At 50.5% G+C, this 15,750-nt stretch overlaps 1 protein-coding gene across 4 annotated transcripts in view; it reads left to right on the top strand.

Moving 5' to 3' along the window:
• The window catches only part of FAM193A (family with sequence similarity 193 member A), a 174,016-nt gene that overhangs the window by 146,888 nt on the left and 11,378 nt on the right, over positions 1-15,750 (top strand). For all 4 annotated transcript variants that reach the window (XM_079919309.1, XM_079919311.1, XM_079919310.1 and 1 more), the window contains 4 exons: positions 843-1,116; positions 1,631-1,814; positions 2,842-3,072; positions 5,710-6,556. In XM_079919309.1, coding sequence (XP_079775435.1) covers positions 843-1,116; positions 1,631-1,814; positions 2,842-3,072; positions 5,710-6,556 — 1,536 coding nt within the window. The remainder of the gene's footprint in view (positions 1-842; positions 1,117-1,630; positions 1,815-2,841; positions 3,073-5,709; positions 6,557-15,750) is intronic.

A 15,750-nucleotide genomic window follows, 5' to 3' on the forward strand; every position in this document is an offset into this window, starting at 1 on the left:
CAGGGGGCCCGGTAAGCGTCCTCATGGGCGTCAGGACGTTGGATCTCAGTTTGGGGAATGCAGTAGTGCCGGTGTCTGGGAGCAGCACCCACAGGTGACTGGCAGATTGCAAAGGGAAGATAAGGTGCCGACTGCCCCCCCTGCACACCTGATCAGATGTAGCCTCACCGACGGCAGCAAACACGTTAGGTGCTTCCTGTGCAATCAGATGGGAAGATCCAACGTAACCTTTGCAGGATTCATGCGTAGAATATTTTCAGCTAAATCGGACATGAGACTGTAAATCCAGAATTGTGGACAGCTGGCCTCAACTCAAAAAACGTCAGTATTGTGGAAGGAAAAAAAGAAAGTTTAAAAGATGCTGGGTTCGGGGAAAAGCCGCAAAGGACTGTGGGAGAGGCCAGAAGTCTGGATGGGGTTGTACGTGAGATGAGAATGTCACCATGAGGTTAATTGTCTGTAGTTGGCGCTGGTGTCGAGGTTTTACGGCAAAGCGTGCATGTTCTCAGGAGTCCAGGCTGGAATGTTTAGGAGTGAGTGCAGCTTTGCTTCTACATGTTAAGCCACCAATAAAGTGTGTGTGTGTGTGTGTGTGTGTGCGTGTGTGTGTGTGTGTGTGTGAGACAGACAGACAGACAAAGTAAATATAACAAAATAATAAATACTCTTGAGTCTAGGTGAAGGGTGTATGGGTATTCTTTGTACTATTCCTTCAAGTTTTCTATAGATTTGAACATTTTCAGACCAAAAGTTGGTTTAAAAAAAAAAAAGTTTTAACTTAGAGAAGCCTGAACGTCTGCCTGACCTTGGCCACTGGCAGTGACTGGCATCTCTGAACGCAGGTGACGTCTTTCACGGCATCAACAAGGAGGATCACAGGCACGGGGTGCCGGCGGCCCCGAGGAACAGCCCCACAGGTCTGGTGCCGCTTCCTGCCCTCCCTCCCGCCGCCCTCTCTCCAGCTTCCGCGCCTCACCTTGCCAGTCTCGCAGCCCCGTCCTTCCCCAAAACGGCCGCCACCTCTCCCGGGTTTGCGGATTCACGCAAGAGCTTCTGTCCTGCTCCCGTGGCCCCCACCACAGACGGCTCCGTCAGCGCGCCTCCCAGCGTCTGCAGGTGAGCCCGGGGCGGGGCGGGTTGCGGGGGGGAGGCCGGCGCGCTTCAGAATGGGTGCTGTGCGACCTAACCCTGCAGGACTGCCGGAGACACTCCGGCGCCCAGGGCCTCGCAGCTCACCAGCGGGGGACGGCAGCGGGGAGGGGCGGGCTCCGGTCTCGGCCGGTTCCGCAGAGCACAGGGCCACTGTGGGTCTGTGCTCTCAACAGCTTTCTTTAAAAAGTCAGTGTTCGTTACCTTTGAATTTGCCGCCACTCCCCTGCCCTACATCCCCCAGGATGAAATGGTGGTGGGAGGGACAGTGGAGAGGCCGTGTGTGTGCACCTGAGAAGCCCCTCTGGGTGTGCCCGCCGGCCTGCGCCTGTCCTGCCTGCGCGGCCCCTGGGTCGTGCAGGCCCCGCGCCTCGTTGGTGAGGGCAGGCTGGTCGGAAAGAACCACCTCGGCCACCGCTCGCCATGCTCGCACCCCTTGAGGGGCAGGCTGCTTGCTGACGGGCCCTGCGCGGTTTTGCAGCGACCCCGACTGTGAAGGGCATCGCTGCGAGAACGGCGTCTATGACCCGCAGCAGGACGACGGAGACGAGACTGCGGATGAGGACAGCTGCTCCGAGCACAGCTCCAGCACCTCCACCTCCACCAACCAGAAGGAGGGCAAGTACTGTGACTGCTGCTACTGTGAGTTCTTCGGGCATGGCGGGGTAAGTGCCTTGGCCTCTCCTCTGCCGAGGGCCTCCTCGGGGGAGGGGCAGGTGCCGGAGCGCGCACTTAAGTGCGTAAAATTAGTGTTTCGCCATGGGTGTTTGTAAATTGCGTGTTTAAATTAAGATTGTAAAATGTGCAAACTCCTTTGCAAGAATAATGTACCAGGTTGAATTCAGGGTATGGTTACACTGTGTGTAAAGCGTTAGTTGCGAGCATAATTAAAATCAAGATACCGTCTAAAGCAGTGGTTCCACTTCTAGGTTGTAGTTGTCGTAAAGAAATAATGACACGTAGTTTTGAGTATTTCATCTCTGCATTTTTGCATTTGATTAGATAGGACCTACCAACTCCCCAGGCGTGGGAATTGTTGAGTCCACACAGTGGACGGCCTGTACAGGCGGATTCCTCTTGCTCGACTGCACAGTGCATTGAGACACATCCGCACTGTGTGGTGTGCCAGGACAGTCATTCCATCCGTACAAGCAGGTGTCAGCCGTGGTGTGTGGGGCTGGGCGGCGGGAAGAGCAGGGCCGGGAGCTGTTCTTTTTCTGCTTTAGTCTCTCCGTGCTTCCTCAGCTCATGCAGGTGTTTTTAGTAGTCAGTGAGAAGGCTTTTCGGCTCTGAAGAGGAAACCTGCGAGGGGATGGAAAAATGCTATAAACACATCTATTGATGCGAGAAGATAGTCACACCGTATTACATAAAAAGTAGATCAGTTACAGCATGTATAATAGTTTCTTTTTAGTTTAAAAATAACCATTTGTGTACGTAGTTGTACATCCTCTGCCAGATGTTTTTGTGACTATGTAAAGCTTGCCAGGTCAATGCCAAAATACTACCTTTGGGTAATTGGTGATGAAAGGTTTTCTTTTTCTCGCCATTTGTTTCTTCTGTTTAGTTACTTTTCCGGATGAGCATGTGTCACTTGAGCAATAAAAATTTCACTTTTAATGCTATGGTCTGAAATTTGGTATACTCAAAATCATGAAAACTTGCATTTCGTCATGTTTCCGTTGGTCTTAGCCTCCTGCTGCGCCAACAAGTAGAAATTATGCAGAAATGAGGGAAAAGCTTCGTTTACGGCTGACCAAGAGGAAGGAAGAGCAGCCTAAGAAAACGGATCAGCTCTCAGAAAGGGAGAGTGTGGTTGACCATCGCAGGGTGGAGGACCTGCTCCAGTTCATAAACAGCTCGGAGACCAAGCCCGTGAGCAGCACGCGGGCCGCCAAGCGTGCACGGCATAAGCAGAGAAAGGTAAACAGAGGGTCTGCGCCAGGCTGCCTCCGGGGGGCCTCTGAGGTCGGGGCTGGGCGACAGCCTCCCAGTGTTGCTTCAGGAGCCCCTGACCGCCTGCCAGCCTGAACTGGACGCTGCTTCAAGACCCAGGTTGTGTTTTCAGGCCGTGGAGCCCCCTCCTGTGCCAGGGGTTTGTTAATGGCTCTAAAACAGGCCTGCGGTTCTTGTGCTGGCCAGCGTCGGGGCGGCAGCAGCCCCTCCGCCTCTTGTCTGTCGAAGGAACTTCTTTCCCAGGAAAGCAGGGGAAGCAGCCCTGGCTGTCGAGGGCGGGGCACTGTGGGCTTCTGGAGACTGGGGCTGAAGGAGCGCCTTTGACCCGAGGCTGGTGCAGGGCCCCGAGCGGCCCCACAGGCAGAGGAGGATCAGGGAGTACTGCTCGAAGGAGGGCCTGCACGTGGCAGTGACGTCGAGAGTAAGGAGGCCCCCACACCGTTAGGGCAGGGGCTGCCACAAAGGCAAGTAGCTGCTGAGACTGGCCAGGCTGGCCCAGTGGGGAGCTGCGGCCGGACTGAGCGGGTCTCAACGCGGGAGCGTGGTGCGCAGACTGTGCCGCTAGGCGAGAAATTGTATCCGTTACTTCCTGTGACGCTGAAAGTGATGGGAACAGCATCTCCTCTGGGGTTTCCTCCCCACCCCTGCCAGTTCTTTTGGAGGTTCTTCCCGGTTTCAGCTCCCTGAAGGTGTCAGGCTCCACGAGCCCGCCTCAGCAGGCAGGTGTGGGCTGTGCCCAGAGGAGACTCGTCAGGACCACAGGGCTCTGACCGTAGGATGGGTTGCTTTGGGAGGGCGTGAGGCCCCTGTGAAGGAGGAGACATGCCCACAGTGGACCCAGGGTCAGGCCACTTGTCGTGTGGTGTTGCTTCCAACTTAGTTGCCGTGACTCTTAAGGTAGCTGGGATTGAACTGAGTGGATTCACTGCCGCTGTTGTACCCACCCCCGGTCCTGAGATAGGTCTGGATTGGCCACAGGTCTAATTAGGGGGCTTGGAGGGGGCGGCCTGCTTCTGCCCCAGACCTGGTGTGGGGAGAAGGTGTGTTCTCCACCCAGGGGTGCTTCAGCACCCGGGGTCCCAGGTGGTCCGAGGCCCTGGAGACCGTCGCCACTGGGCTTCATCGGAAGCCTCTGGACTGGCTCAGGTGCTTTCAGGGCTGCCCCCACCCGGACTCCTATCCTCTGTCCTTGCAGGCGGCCTGGATCCGGACCACGCTGCAGGTGCATCCCGGGTCGCCCTCGGCACCCGCTCTCACCCTTCGTGCTCTCTGCCGAGCACCTGGTTTGCAGGGGGACCCACAAAGCTGCCTTGTCTCTTGTTGAAATGAAGGCAGCACACACCGGGGTTGGATTCGCTGTAGAGTCTGTCCTGAGGCAGGTCAGGCCTGCAGACTGGAGGCCCTGGAGTGCCTGCAGGGGCCACTGCGGGAGACACGGTGGGAGTTTGTCTGTCAGGCGCTGCCTCCAGCAAAGCTTTCCTTTAACAGATGGAGCAGGAATTTTAAATGATCTTTACTTGAATTGGCAAGTTACATTTTTCTGAAACCTGTCATTGAATTTTTAACCTAATTTTATGTTTAAGTTATTTAGCAAAACAAGCAAGTTGTCTCTTAAAAAATATTGCCTTCTGAAACATAATGAAGAATATTTAAATTCGGAAGGACCTTTACATTTTCCCACGCAAAATGTTTTTTTCAGAGATTCTCACGATCGTGAGCCTTACTGGAGCCCAGTGATGGAGGAGCCGTTCTCCTTATTCTCACTGGGTTTTTGTTTGTTTTCTTTTTCTAAAAAATATTTATTTATTTATTTGGCTGCCCCGGGTCTTAGTTGCGGCACGCAGGATCTAGTTCCCTGACCAGGGATCGAACTCCGGCCCCCTGCATTGGGAGTGCGGAGTCTTAACCACTGGACCACCAGGGAAGTCCCTCGTTTGTTTTCTAATCAGAAGGAATCTTTTCCATTTGTGCTCCTGCAATGTGTGTCACTAAAAAAATACAATCTTCGCTTGAGTTGAAAATTAATTTCCTGCCAGTTGGACAGCAGAAATAACCTTTGTCTATTTGCCACGTCATGTTGAATATTTTAGGAAGTCATTTGCTCTGTCACACTAGTGAAAATATATTGGGAATTTTACCTGCTAGGGTGGGAAAAAGAAATTCCGAGCTTTTCAGTACACATTTTCTTGAATGTCGCTTTGACCCACATGAACGCATCAGCGGCATTCCCCACCTGGAAAGGTTCTGGCGGCACCTGTGCGCCTGTGTAACTGCTGCCTCGCGATCAGTCTTGTTCTTGTCCAGTTCATCCCCCACCTGCCGCCGCGCACAGACGGGAGAGCCCACGCAGGGCAGGAGCACGGCGGCTGCTCTGACCTCGTCCTCTGTGCCCGGGGCTAGGTCGGAGGCTACAAGGGATGTTCTGTTGACTGCCACCCCCTGCTTTGATGGAGGTGTGTTTTAAGCTTTTGACCTGTCACAGCCCCTTTCAGTGTTTCTATTCTTATCGTGCGATTCAGTTTTATCTCACTTTTGTGTGCGTGTCTTACTTTTTTTAGAGCACTTACTGTTGTCCTAAGTTGCCTTTTCCTTTCACGTCGGCAGCTGGAGGAGAAAGCACGCCTGGAAGCGGAGGCCCGGGCCCGGGAGCACCTGCACCTGCGAGCGGAGGAGCGGCGGCGGGAGGAGGAGCAGCAGCGGCTGCAGGAGGAGCTCCAGAGGCTGCAGGAGCTTCAGAAGCTGAGGGCCGTGAAGAAGAAGAAGAAGGAGAGGCCAAGGAAGGCCTGTCCCGAGCTGGACATGCTCGCTCGGAGTCTGCAGGCGGCCGCGGAGGCTGTGCCCGGCTCTGAGAGCATGCACAACGGCTCGCTGGAGCCGAGCGAAGACCCGGAAACCTCCTCTCGCTCCCCCTCCAGACACGTGGACCATAGAGACACGGGGCCGGGGCCAGGGGCCGACGCGGACACCCCCGACCCCGTGGCCGCCAGAGACTCCAAGCTCCTTCTGCCGAAGGGGGTCAACGGGAAGCAGCAGCAGCCGCTGTCCTTCCTCCTGGACATGATGCATCAGCACAAGGAGGGAAACAGCAAACAGAAGCTGAAGCACAGCAGTAAAGCGGGCGGCGAGCCGGCGAGGAAGCCCTTGGAGCCCCCCAGAGCCTCAGAGGCCCAGCCCCGGCCCCGGCCCCAGGCTGAGTCAAAGGCCAGAGTGCTTGACCTCACGCCCCTGGCGGAGCACAGAAGGGAGGAGAGGAAAGTCAACAGCAACAACAACAACAGAAAGCAGCTGAACCACGTCCGGGAGGAGAAGCCGAGCCCGGGCCCCGCAGAGCCCACCGCGCCCAGCGAGCACCCGCAGAGTGGCAAGCCGGCGCCAGCAGACTCTCCGCAGCCCAAGGGCAAGAGCAAGAAAAGCAAGAAGAAGAAGGGAGACAGAGGCAGCGGCTCAATCGGTAAGTAAACACAGAGCAGAAGGGGGCGCCTGTGTAGCTGGGGCATCGTGGGGCGAGGAGGGCGCTGGGTCGGGTGCCTCTCAGGGTGCACCCCTCCTGGAGGGGGGTGCTGCCGTCCATGTCGTGGCTTCGTGCCTTGTGTGACCTCTGCACCAGCCGTGAGGGACGCGTAGGCATTGTGGTTGTATTCGGTTACCTTGAAATAATTTCAGACTTCCCGCAAACTACAGGGAAGAGCACGAAGGATTCCCACATACTCCCGTCAGCTCAGCGTGTCACCACACTTGCTGTGTCCTGTCTCTCCCTCTTGGTTACTTTTCTGAACCAAATGAGAGTGCCCTTTTACCCTGAAATACTGCTGTGTGTATTTCCTCAAAACAAGAGATTAGATACAGCAAGATACAGATGGGGGGGGGCACGATGTCGTTGTTGATTTTAACAACTAAACAAAACAGAATGGTTACAGTCGGAAACAAAGGAAGCCGGCTGCATTTCCTAGGAGTCCCCGTGGCTGTACTAAACGTGCCGCACTAGGTCCTGTGGGGGGAAGAGACCTACCAACCCTCAGGCTAGAGAAGGAACCCTGAACAGACACGGAGGGCAGGTGCGCCGGCCGGTCTCCCACCGCAGTGGGAGCAGGCAATTCTGAAGCCACCCGTGTGTCCCCCCAGGACCGCAAGGCAGGAGACACACTGTGGACCGCGGGGAGGGGGCTGCAGGGAGCGCAGTGTGGTTGTTAAAATCAAGAAATTAACACTGACGCAAGACTGTTACCTAGCTGTAGGCTTATGCGTGTTTCTCCGTTCATCCCTTGAACGTCCTAGGAAACAAAGTTTTCTCCTGACACAGGATCCAACCCAGGGTCACCGTCATATCTCTTTAATTTCCTTTAATGGGTCAGTTCCTCACTTTCTCACAACCTGACATCTCTAGAGTATGACCCACCCATTTTTTAGAGTAAATGGCTATCTAGAGTAATTTCAGTTTGGTGCTGTTCCTTCACAGCCAGGTTCAGGTTACGCAGCGTTGGCGGCAGCGCCTTGGGGGTGACGGGTCTGTGTTGGTGGGTGCCCTGCCGTCGGGAGGCACACTGCCCGGTGTTGGTAACTCTCCTCCTGGACCATGGTGCGTGCGGTCGGCCTGTCTCTCCTCTGCCAGGCTGACACCTGACCTGTGCTCACCCGGAGTGTCTCATGGGGAGACGAGTCCCTTACGCCGTATCAGACATTCATCCACTACTTGTAGCATCCGTGGACGACAGTGTTGCCCAGGGGGATTATTACTGTGCTCTTTGCCTACATAATGGTGACTTTTCTGATGCCATTCCTTCTCCCTTTCTTACTCAGCGTTCTGTAGGAAGAGCTCTTCTTCCCCACGTATTTTTTTCATTTACTTCATTATTTATACAAGGGCGGGTTAGTAGATGCTTTCTTTATGCTATAGGTTATAATCCTTTACTAACACTATTTCGATGCCCCCAGATTCAGTCGGTGGGAGCCCCCTCTGCATGGCCTCTGCACCCCGTTGTGCTTTGAGCACTTCTGTGCACAGTTAGATGTCCCGGCTCTGAGACCCAGAGCTGGTGTGTGGTTGGCAGGGCCTAGGAGGGGGAGCGAGTGTGTGTACGCAGGCACGTGTGCACTCCTCGTGCCCCCCCCACACACACACATCTGTGTCTTTCGGTATCTAATCTCTGCAGTAAAAACCACCCGTTCACCCTGACAACTGCAGTCCGGCTCCGGTGCCACTGCGCTCCCTGCAGCCCCCTCCCCGCGGTCCACAGTGTGTCTCCTGCCTTGCGGTCCTGGGGGGACACACGGGTGGCTTCAGAATTGCCTGCTCCCACCGCGGTGGGAGACCGGCCGGCGCACCTGCCCTCCGTGTCTGTTCAGGGTTCCTTCTCTAGCCTGAGGGTTGGTAGGTCTCTTCCCCCCACAGGACCTAGTGCGGCACGTTTAGTACAGCCACGGGGACTCCTCGGAAGTGCAGCTGGCTTCCTTTGTTTCTGATTGTATCTATTTTGTTTTGTTTCCCCTCCTTAATCCTGATTTCTTTTTCCCTATCCCATTCCTACTTAGTTTCTTATTTGCTTTTCTGTTCTTTACACAGAAGGTTGGCATATTAGAGACGCCTTTCCCCGTGGCTTTTTCCCCACATCCTGTATTCCAAAGGCCCTCCGTGTGCGTCCGCAGCTCTTCCTTGTGCTTTCAGGTGCTGAGTGGGCTCCGCTGGACACTGCCCCGCTCTCGGGGTTTGTAATGACACACAGCGGGGCGGAGCGCAGGTGCTGTGCGTGGGTGTTTCTGCGGGAGCGCTGGGTCACAGAGGTCAGTGCAGACAGGGCTTGTTGATGTGGCCTGCTCCTCTGAAGCCTGCATTGCTCCCACCCTGTCGAGCCCCTGTTTGGCCACAGCCTCACCGGGAGAGTGTGTTGTCAGGCTTTGTAACTTGAGCCCATCTGTTAGGCGCACTTATTCCTGAAGTGGTCATATGCATTTTTCTCTAATTATAGTGAGGTCATATTTTTAAGGGCTGTTTCTATATCTCTTTTGTGAATTTTCTATTCGTAACTTTTTCTCATTTTTTAATTGGGTTTTTGCTCTTTTCCTTCCATTTTTTAAGAGTTCCTTATGAATCGGGGCTATTGCCCCAGGTCCTTAAGTTGTCTTTGACTCTTTCCAGTGCTTTTTAGCCAAGCACAAGTTTTCTCTTTTACTTTATACATAGTTCACTCTGGATTTTAAGTAGTTGTTAGGTGTGATTGTTTATACTAACACGAAGGTTAAGGAGGAATGTGCCAAGTTTTTTTCTAGTATTAGCGTGGTTCCACTTTTTTCACTTAGCTCCCCGATACCTTTATTTGGAGTTTATTCTTTTGTATCGTGTGATGCATGAATCCAGCTTTATCTTTTACAAATGGTTAACCAGTTGTCCCAACACCAGTTATTAAAAAGCTCATCTTGCCTCAGCGACTCAGGATGCCACCATGTGCTACACCGTGTGTCCTCAGGTCTGTTCTGGAATTTCTTTTCTTTCCCTCTGTGTTCATTGACTCGCCATTATTGCATTGAGTTGCTGCTTCAGGGGTTCTGTACATGTTAATGACTTAAGGGCTCTTCTCTCCTCACAGCCTTTTTCAGTTTTCCTGGCTGTTCTTTCATGTTTGTATTCCCATAAGAACTTTGGTGTCAGTGTGCGTAGCTCCCTTAAAAAAAAGAAAAAAACAACCTTGTTGGTATCTTTATTGGTATTGCATTAAATTTATAAGATAATTTAGGGAGAATTGGTGTCTGTGATGTTGTTCGTCCTTCCCAAGAACAAGGGGAGTTTTTCCATTTGTTCAAGTCTACTTTATGTCTTTTAGGAATGTTTTAAATGTTCTCTTATAGGTTTTTCACATTTCTTATTGAGCTTATTCCTAAGTATTTAATCTTCCTTGCTTTTAATTTTAACGGGGTGTTTTCTACAGTCATACCTTCCAACTCCGTCTGGTGCAGTAGCCAGTCACGTGTCACCCCTGAGCACCGAAGTGTGGAAGGTCCAAATTGTGCGGGTTGTGAGTGTAAAAACATAACCAGATTGTGAAAACCTAGTGTGAAAAAAAAGGATGTAAAGTAACTCGGCGTATGTATGTATATATATTTGGGGGGGCGTGGCTGCACGCGGGCTTTCTCTAGTTCAGGCGAGCGGGGGCTACTCTTCATTGCAGTGCGCGGGCTTCTCATTGCGGTGGCTTCTCTTGTTGCGGAGCACGGGCTCTAGGTGTGCGGGCTTCAATAGTTACAGCGCACGGGCTCAGTAGTTGTGGCACACAGGCTTAGTTGCTCCACAGCATGTGGGATCTTCCTGGACCAGGGATTGAACCCGTGTCCCCTGCATTGGATTCCTTTTTTTTTTTTTTTTAATATCTTTATTGGAGTATAATTGCTTTGCAATGCTGTGTTAGTTTCTGCTGTACAACAAAGTGAATCAGCTATACGTATCCATATATCTCCTCCCTCTTGCATCTCCCTCCCTCCCACCCTCCCTATCCCACCCCTCTAGGTGGTCACAAAGCACCGAGCTGATCTCCCTGTGCTATGCAGCAGCTTCCCACTAGCTATCTATTTTACATTTGGTAGTTTATATATGTCAGCGCTACTCTCTCATTTCATCCCAGCTTCCCCCCGCCCCCCGTGTCCTCAAGTCCGTTCTCTACGTCTGTGTCTTTATTGTTGCCCTGCCCGCTAGGTTCTTCAGAACCATTTTTTTTTTTTTTAGATTCCATATATATGTGTTAGCACATGGAATTTGTTTTTCTCTTTCTGACTTACTTCACTCTGTATGACAGACTCTAGGTCCATCCACCTCATTATAAATAATTCAGTTTCGTTCCTTTTTATGGCTAATATTCCATTGTATATATGTGCCACATCTTCTTTATCCATTCGTCTGTCGATGGACACTTAGGTTGCTTCCATGTCCTGGTTATTGTAAATAGTGCTGCAGTGAACATTGTGGTACATGTATCTTTTTGAATTATGGTTTTCTCTGGGTATATGCCCAGTAGTGGGACTGGACTGCTGCGTTGTATAGTAGCTCTATTTTTAGTTGTTTTAAGGAGTCTCCATACTGTTCTCTGTAGTGGCTGTATCAGTTTATATTCTCACCAGCAGTGCAAGAGGGTTCCCTTTTCTCCACACCCTCTCCAGCATTTACTGTTTGTAGATGTTTTGATGATGGCCATTCTGACCGGTGTGAGGTGGTACCTCATTGTGGTTTTGATTTGCATTTCTCTAATGATTAGTGACGTTGACCATCTCTTCATGTGTTTGTTGGCAATCTGTATGTCTACTTTGGAGAAATGTCTGTTTAGGTCTTCCGTGGCAGGTGGATTCTTAACCATTGTGCCACCAGGGAAGTCCCAGTATAATTTTTTACATCGATTACATATTGAAATGATAATCTTTTGGACATATTTAATTAAAGTGTATATTACTAAAATTAATTTCAGTTGTTTAATTTTTTCAGCTGGCTACTACGAAATCTTAAGTTATGTATGTGGCTCATGCTGTGTTTCTACTGGATGGTGCTCCTCTAACTGGTCATTTGTGTGTATGACAGCTGTTGCTTTCTGTATGTTAACTTTATATCTCCTACCTTAGCAGATTATTTCATTGTTTGAGTCTTATTGTTGATTCTCTGGGGTTTTCCAGCTACTCTATCATCTATTTGCAAATAGAGAAAGCTTTACTTCTTTTCCAATTCTTATGCTTCTTGTTTTCTCTTGTTTAATTGCATCATTCTTGAACTTAATGGAAACGTCTGGTGTTTCTACATTAAGATTCTGGCTTTAGGGTAAGGTTTATATATTTTATCATGTTAAGAAAATATCCAGCAATTCCTATTTTTCTTGAGTATTTTATCAGGAATGAGTGTTGAATTTTGTCAAAGGTTTTCTAGTATCTACGGAGATTAAACATAATTTTTCTTCTTAGACCTGTTATACTTCGTAAAGAATTAGGAGGCTTTTTTTGCTTGTTTTTCATTTTCAGTATTCTAGAGCAATTCACCTTCCATTGGGACTACTTAGGCTTTAATGATTTGACAGGAATCTCCTGTGCAGCCCCCCAGGCCGGTGCTTTTTGTGTGGAAGTTGCCTGATGGTATTCTCTCTGTCCTCTATGGTAATTGGTCTATTTAAGTATTTCTTTCTTCACTGAGGTTAATTTTGCTAAACTGTATTTCCGTAGTAAATTATCTTTTCAGCCAGTTTTCCAGCTTGTTCACATAGATGTCTGCGAAGTACATACTTTTTTTTTTTTTAATTTATTTATTTATGGCTGTGTTGGGTCTTCGTTTCTGTGCGAGGGCTTTCTCCAGTTGCAGCAAGCGGGGGCCCCTCTTCATTGCGGTGCGCGGGCCTCTCACTGTCTCGGCCTCTCCCGTTGCGGAGCACAGGCTCCAGACGCGCAGGTTCAGTAGTTGTGGCTCACGGGCTTAGTTGCTCCGCGGCATGTGGGATCTTCCCAGACCAGGGCTCGAACCCGTGTCCCCTGCATTGGCAGGCAGATTCTTAACCATTGCGCCACCAGGGAAGCCCGAGTACGTACTTTTTAAAAAATTTCTTTCGGCGGTTATTTTCCTCTTGTCATTTCTTATTTTGTATGTTTGTGCTTTCTTTCTCCCTGTTCTGTTTGACTCAGTTAAAGTTAATAGTTTATCTGTATAATGTTTTCAAAAGCCAGGCTCTTGATCTATCAGTTGGGTGTACACTGCTGTTTGTCTCTCTGCCTCATTAATCTCTGCTTTTATCTTTTTATCCTGTGCTTCCTTTTGTTTTACTTCATTGTTCTTTCTGACTTTTTGATTTGGGAATTGAGTTCGTTTCTTTTCATTCCTTCATTTTTACTGATCAAAGTATTTAGCACCTTGAATTTTCTCTGATCATTCCTTTAAGTATATCCCACAGTGTATGATAATGTTTCCGTTTGGTTTCTTTTTTAGAAATTCAGCAGTTTCCATGTGGTTTTCTTTTCCTCTTTCACCCAGTAGTTTAACAGGTGGCTTTTAGGTTTCCAGGTGGGAGAGCCTCGTTTATGTTAATAATTTCTACGTTTTGTACACTGTGATCCGAGAGTATTGTTTGTAATATTTCTGCTTCATGAAACTTACTGGTATTTTCTTTGTGACTAGTTTTTGTGACTGCTCTGTGTTCACTTGAGATACAAGTGTATTTTCTCTGCTGTCATGGTATTAAACTAAATATATATTTATATCCATGGTATAGCTTTGATTTAGGTTTAGGTTTAGGTCTTCTGTATCCTTACTTGTTTTTTGTCCTCTTGACATATATTGTTATTTATTATTGAGTTTCTGTGTTTTCTTGCATTTCCTGTAGTTTTGCTTTAAAAAGGTGGTCTCTTTGTTACTTGGTATATTCCTAACTAATTTCTTATATTGAATTTGGTTTTTATTGTTTAAAAATGTCCTTTCTGTTGTGTTTCACACTTTTGGCTCGAATTCTCCTTTGTCTGAGATGGTGATCGCTACCCCTTCTCTCTGTTTCTGTTTGCCTGGTGGGGCACCTTTGTCCTCATTCCTTCATTGCTGGTCTATCTGAGTCACTTGGTTTTAGGTCATTCCCTTGCATACAGCCGAGACACCTCAGTCCTGCTGTGTGAGCCACATTGACAGTCTTATCTACAGGTGAGGTGAGCCTGTTTCCATGTATTGATAGGACAGCCCTGACATTATTTTGTAATTATTAGATCAGTTTTTTAATACATACATATATTATGTGTGTGTGTGTGTGTATTTTTTGGCCTGCTGGGTCTTAGTTGTGGCCTGTGGGCTCCTTAGTTGTGGCATGAGCACTCTTAGTTGTGGCATGCATGCAGGATCTAGTTCCCTGACCGGGGATCCAACCCGGGCCCCCTGTATTGGGAGCGTGGAATCTTAGCCACTGTGCCACCAGGGAAGTCCTCTGTTTTATATTTTATATTCGCTGATTCTCTCTCTGTGTGAGATGTTTGCCTTTCTTTCTGTATATCCTTGGTGTTTAGGAATGTTTGCGACTCTGTACCGGTGCTGCCCCTGCACTTATACCTTTAGTGCCCCATCCCTGCTCCAGATGGGGGCCTGTGGCACCACCTACTGCCTGGGGGACAGCCGTGCACGGACCCTGTTTTCTCTCCTCTGCCCGCTTGTGCTGGCCTTTCTCTTCCCATTTTTCAGCTGCGTTTGTTTCTGCTTTGTCAGAGCGCATAGTATTTGTAGGTTTGCGCGTGAATACATTAGGTGCCCGTGTTGGTCCTCGTGTAGCGGTGTTCCCAGGCGCGTGTCCTCAAGTAGGGGTCAGGGGCGCAGAGTCCTCCAAGCTCTGGCGAAGCAAACTGTTTCCTGTGGTCTGAACAGTGAACAGACAGCCCGGCGGGTACGAAATTCTTTAGGTCGCTCTTTCTTTCCACCCTGGTTAATAACAGTTTTGTTGTGAAAAATGTCTGTCTGATACTGAATCTGGTTATAGTTCTGTCCCATTTTTTTCATACCGGTCATCAGCTCTACTTAGAAGAGTATTAGAAATCGCTTTATAACGAGAGCACTCCCAGCAGACGTGTCTGCTCTGTGTTTGCTTCTGTGGTTGAACCAACTCCGCTTCTAGAACTTGTTTATGGAATAACTTGAGTTTGGCCTTTCTAAGACTTTACCTTCTTTACACCTGTAAACACTCTTGGCCCCCCTCACCTCTCCTCTCCTCGTGCATCACTGTTTCCTTGATCAGGGTCAGCCGGTGGGCCTCCAGGAGATGCCTGCGGTAGGTGTGCAGCGGAGGCCTGATGAACGAACGGTCTCAGTGGCTGGGAAGGAGCGTGTTGTGAGGGTGACTTGTGCGGGCTGGCGGCCTGGACCAGGGAGCCTGGGCGGGGGCTGGGGGGGCATCCCAGAAGCAGCAGCAGTGGGATGGAGACAGGCATCTGCAACTGTTGACGAGGAACGTGCCCAGCATGGTGACGGAGCGACAGGTGGGACGTGAGTGTGAGGAAGGGGGTGGGGGGAGGATCATTTCTAGATCACTGTCAGAAAGGGAGCGGCCGCAGCAGATCACAGCGGCTTTGCCCGCCTTGGGGGTCGGCTGCCTGAAGGGTGGATGTACAGAGGAGGTGGCTTTATGGACGAGCCGCTCATGAAGGAGATCTGGGGCGGGGTTGGTTTGGTGGTGTTGGTATCCAGGTGTGGCTGAAACCACAGGGATACAGCGGCAAGGGGCGGAGTCGAGGAAGACCCAGGCCCGAGCTGTCTGTGCGGGAGGGGCTGTGGTCGTGCAGGGGGCCGTGCGGGGGCTCCTCGGTGCCCGCGGCGTTGCCTTGAGCTGGTGGATGTGAAGGCACTCCGCATGGCGCTGGGAGTCTTCAGCAGTGTTAGCCGCTGGTATGCAGGTAAACCACACCTTCATTACCGCTGTGCAAATGCCCAGTGATGGGAGGAACGGGGGTCCTTTACTGAGGATTCCAAAAAATTGTCCCTTGCTAAGGTGGGGACAGGGAATGGAGACTGGCTTTAACAGGGCACTGTCGGTGGTCTGCACTCATCCGTGAGTGGAGCCGGGTGCTGTGCGTACACCGCCAGTGCCCCCCAGCACCTAGGTGTGCACGGATGGAGCCTCTGAGCACCGGGCAGGTACCAAACAGGGTGGGCAGAGCAGAGGAGGGAAT

Source organism: Stenella coeruleoalba (assembly GCF_951394435.1).
Source record: "Stenella coeruleoalba genome assembly, chromosome: 4".
NCBI classification, from domain to species: Eukaryota; Metazoa; Chordata; class Mammalia; order Artiodactyla; family Delphinidae; genus Stenella; species Stenella coeruleoalba.